This window comes from Carassius auratus, chromosome 22 (genome assembly GCF_003368295.1).
Source record: "Carassius auratus strain Wakin chromosome 22, ASM336829v1, whole genome shotgun sequence".
NCBI classification, from domain to species: domain Eukaryota; kingdom Metazoa; phylum Chordata; class Actinopteri; order Cypriniformes; family Cyprinidae; genus Carassius; species Carassius auratus.
Window position 1 is genome coordinate 30403132 of NC_039264.1, and position 5000 is coordinate 30408131.

A 5000-nucleotide genomic window follows, 5' to 3' on the forward strand; every position below is an offset into this window, starting at 1 on the left:
ATCACTGCTGAGTTGATCAGACACACATCAGTTCTGCTGTGACGATGATTGGAACTAGTTTTTCTAGTCTGATATTGCTAGGATCATGTCAGAATAATAATAATTCAAATTAAAACAAAAACGTAGTTACTACACTTTAACTCTATAGGCCTAATAATACCATTTTCTTAAAAGGGATTTCTATTTTTGTATTCTTTCCTTTTACTTTGCTTTTATAACTGTATAACCACCCGCAACACATCCCAATGAACACATCACACACTGACACCTAATGTTAAAATTTGACCTTTTATTTATATAATATATATGTGTGTGTGTGTGTGTGTGTGTGTGTAAAATCTTTCAATATAAAGATAGGAAAATATATTTGGGTAGTTGACAAATATGCAGTAAAAAATGCTTTCTGGTAAAACAATATTCCTGGTCCGTCAACTAATTAAAATTGTCCGTAGAGTTTAATAACAGGATCATCAGAGGACAAAGATTGTAGTGTCATAATGTAACTATTGATTAAACGTTTTAAAAATCGTTTTTCAGTCGAGGTTGACTCGTGGCGAATCGATTCTTTCGACGCAACCTTTTGATTATCTTCACACATCCTTTTTAGTTTCGCTTCCGATTTCGCGATAGGGAGCGGATCTACTGAGATTGCTCTCTGAGGTGAGTGAGCTCCTGACACAGAGCCCCCTGGTGGCCACGGGGCCCTATGCAGCCGCTTTAGGCCGGCACTGATTATTAATAAATATTCTGAATATATATATATATATATAATATATACAAATAATATCAATTTAAAAACAAACAAACATTTATTTATATTTTAATAAATTGTACAATATATATATATATTTTTAAATAAAACAAAATAAGTAGGGTTTTTTTTTTCCCCGCTGTTATGAATATGAGAATTAGATGTTTGTCAGATCTTAGCACTTTTTGCAAAACAGCACAATTCTTGACAAAAATCTAACAGGAAGTATCTTGACTTCCTTTTTCAAACACGGCCAATCAGAACGCCTCTCACGCCTCACATACACAAGTATTTCGTTTTTTAAAAATATGTATTTACAGGTTAAAACACATTTTTTTTTACATATTTTTAAAGTATTTGAGACATTTATTTTAAATGTATTTATGTATTTGTTTGCATTTACAGTGAAAATATTTTTATTATATATTCAATCTATTTAAGCATTTCATATAATTTCCACTTAAATTCATTTATTTTATATATATTTACGTTCATTTACAGTGAACAGTTCACAGTTCTGTAAAAGCGGTCAACAGGTCACGTGATTGACAGCTGTGAGGATCTGATGTGATTGTAGCGCCACCTAGCGAGTATTAAACATCATAAACAAAGTGTAGGCTAAGTAAGATTTGCGCTTACACAAATTTCACAAATAGGCGCTGCCTGAAACTTTCTTTCAGGTATCAGTGCTTGCTGTTTGTGAGGTAAACACTCTCTCTTTCTCTTCTGTGTGTTGACTCCCTCGGGGCTGCAGAGGGCGCTGTGGGGTCACCGGACTCCCGCGCGCGGCAAAATGGCGGCGGCCGCCGGAGCGCTTCTCCCCGGCGACGGGATCGTGATCGCGGGAAAACTCTACTCGGGGGTCGCGCTCACGCTGGACACCTGCCTGCTGCCGCATGAGCGCGTGCACTGCAGCCCCTCGCGCGCGCACGGACTGTCCGCGCGCACGGAGGAGCAGCTTCGGAACCGGATGTGCGAGATGATCCAGAGTGCGGGAATCCTGCTCGGCTTGCCTCAGGTCCGCGCGCTTTTCTGTCGCCTAGCAACGACTCCTCACCCCTATACTTTTCAAAAACAAAATCCATTGAAACTAGTTTCAGAACCGGCTCGGTCTGGACTCAAACTGGTCTGGTTTTGGGTTCTGATCAGCTGCTTGTAAAGAGAGTCCAGTCGGTCAGGTCAAACCCAAGAGCTGTTAAGCACAGAAGAAACTCTATTTTAGACTGTTTAGACACGAGGTTTAAATAATCCCTCAAAGTCACTCATTTCTGTACTAACTGAAGGTATGTCATGCTAGTAACGTTAGCATGAGCACACTCGGTGCATCCAGAATTGTGCTCTATTCTATGATGTTTGTTTAGTTGTGTTGTTGTTTGTGTCGTCAGGTTGCCATGGCAACAGCCCAGATCCTGTTCCATCGGTTCTTCTACTGTAAATCGTTCGTGAGGTACTGCGCGGAGGTGAGATGCTAACAGTCCACTCTAGACCTCTGGACTAGCCGTCTGGCCCTCGCGTATGACCTCATGACCTCTGACCCTGTCGCAGACGGTGGCCATGGCGTGTCTCCAGCTGGCGTCTAAGATCGAGGAGGAGCCGCGGCGCGTGAGGGACGTGCTGAACGTCTTCCATCACCTCAGAGACGCCGCAGGAGACAGGTAACACTGAGCAAGTATCCCAGAGTGCAGTCTGGACGATGGGGCGGGGCGACACGTTGGGGCGGAGCGACACGTGTCGCCCCGCCCACCTCAGCGGTTATTGGTTTATGATTAAGATGAGCTTATTGGTGTACAGATGAGTGATGATTTTACAGCTTATTGGTATAGAGAATTATGACGCTATTAGCAGGATTGGAATGCGGAAGTAGACACTCAGATGAATAAACTTTTAATATAAATTAAAAAGTGAATATAAATGTTGTGTTTTTGCATTTATTGTTGCATTTCCACAACTTCCCGTAAAAATACAAATAGTTTTGGATTACGACGAACAGAATAGAAATAAATGGTCTACTCCCTCAACGGCTGTAGACGCTACCTCGGCATTACTCGCTGGTTTGAAAATGACACGGCAATATTATGCGAAGTATGGTTATGTAGATAGTCATGGAGTACCTTGATTTATATATTCAAATTATATATACATACATATATATGTGTGTGTGTGTGTATATATATATATATATATATATATATCTGTGTGTGTGTGTGTGTAACAAATTGTCACCAGTCTCTGAACGTCACCAATAATATTCTGAACATTACCTTAGCCCCTACGAAAATTTACCATGGTTCTGCTACAGTAACTATAGTAAAACTATGGTGTTTTTATAATTGCAGCTCACAGTAATTAATATGCCAACAAATATTTTTACTACAATAAATCCATGGTTACTTTTTGCAAGGAAGGAACTATACAGGTTCTAAAGAACTTGCCCAAAAACACTTGTTACTTTCTGTTATTTGTTTTCTGAACTGCACTACTGAAAACCTCATTAATCCTCACAATCCTGTCACAACTAAACTAAGAATCCATTATGAGCAATGCATAGCAAATCATGTTATCATCAAATATGAGAAACCTTAAAGAATGATATACTGATGTAAATGACTGAAACATGTTGTCATGCACGTGTTTTCCATAGCTTTTTATTAAAACATTATACACTGCAAAGTTTAACTTTAAATGACATCAATTAATACATCAAAACCAGTTGATCTCAGTCCATTCTCTATTTCCCTTCAATGAATTTAACACACAAATGTGTTTCATGCCGCAAAAAAAAAAAAAAAATCCTGTGTAAACAAAAGCCCAGAAGATCACCACGCCGGTCTCTTCCCTGTACCCTGGGGGGTTAAACTTGAAAAGGGCTCTGCACTGCAAGCGTTCCCTGATGCTGTACATCCGTCTGAACTCGTTCCAGGAGACAGGACGACAATTCTTCCAGTTGGCCACAACTTATAGTGTAAAGACAAAATACATGAAAGATAATAATAATAATACAAAAAAGTTTAACAGCCTTCTACTACAAAATTCAATTGGAGAATGAGCATTAAACGGGGAAATCTTACTGTCTAGCCAGGCAAACTGTGCCACTTTCCGAAAAACTTCGGAGCACATCCCTAAACCATCTGCAAACCAGAGAAAGTGTCAAATATGCAGAGTCACCCGTCGACAAAATAACTTCCCTGAGGATTTCCAGTGGAAGCTGTTGAATCAAAAACATACATAGGTTTATTTATACATGTATATAAAAGTTATTAAACATTATATAAACACTGACTACAGACAACCGTGCTTTAAAACTCTCATTAAAAACTCTATAGATTGTTGTCACAACTGCATACTCATTCTTTTATAATAACACTAATAAAATGTTAATATATACAGTACTGTGCAGAAGTATTAGGCATGTTAGTATTTTCACATTGAAAAAAAAAAACAGTTTTAAGCCAATTATTTATATCTTTTGCTGTTGTGTGTCAGTAGGATATATTAGTTTACATTTCCACACATTCATTTTGCCATTAATTGTAATAATCCAGTGAGATATTTGTATATATTTGTATGCATGATCCACATGAAGATCTTTTACATTGAATATAAATATTTCTATCTTATATGGTGAACAAAATCCACATTAGATCGCAAACAGAAGTTATTTAAAAAACTTGCTGAAAATTAATTAATCTGAAATGTTTTTAAATGTCTTTGATGCTGATGTTAACTGATAGCTATATATTAAATAATCCACAGTGCTGACCAATATAGTACTTGTACATAATACCAATTTCACATCTGAACAACTATGTAGCTGTAATAACTAAAATACCTCTTCATGTACACAAATATGTAATTATTAGTTCTTAATGAATGTATGTGCACAAATAGCCTGCTTTGCTGGACTCTGCCTGAAGACATGGTGAATGGTGAAGTTCCTCCCCTCAGTGGTTGAGCTCTAAAAGAACAAATGTCAAGAGGTAGGTATATTGCTGGATATAGTACAGAGTAATGTTTCATGTAGCAACATTCAAACAGCTACATACATTTGCGGAGTAAAGCTGTCCAGGAGAACAGAACACCACCACCTCCTGATCATGTCATCCTGAAAAATAATAATAATAATAATATACACACAAAAATCATGCATGTCTGTTCAAATAACTTGACAAATGTGATGCCATACCTCTGTAAAATCGAACCTATGAACTAAAGCCATGTACAGAGTGTACTGTTACAATCCACAAATAAA

At 37.8% G+C, this 5000-nt stretch overlaps 1 protein-coding gene and 1 pseudogene across 3 annotated transcripts in view; both read left to right on the top strand.

Moving 5' to 3' along the window:
• The window catches only part of LOC113040351 (transmembrane protein 88B-like), a 16208-nt pseudogene extending 15489 nt beyond the window's left edge, over positions 1-719 (top strand).
• A 571-nt stretch (positions 720-1290) lies between these two features.
• LOC113040342 (cyclin-L2) overlaps positions 1291-5000 on the top strand; it is an 8398-nt gene continuing 4688 nt past the window's right edge. The window contains exons 1-3 of one of the 3 annotated variants that reach the window (XM_026198698.1): positions 1291-1769; positions 2137-2211; positions 2297-2406. In XM_026198698.1, the coding sequence (XP_026054483.1) occupies positions 1545-1769; positions 2137-2211; positions 2297-2406 (410 nt within the window). In that variant the 5' untranslated portion in view covers positions 1291-1544. Of the gene's footprint in view, positions 1770-1864; positions 2035-2136; positions 2212-2296; positions 2407-5000 lie in introns of those variants that run through there. The other 2 variants (XM_026198697.1, XM_026198699.1) reach the window with 2 other exon arrangements.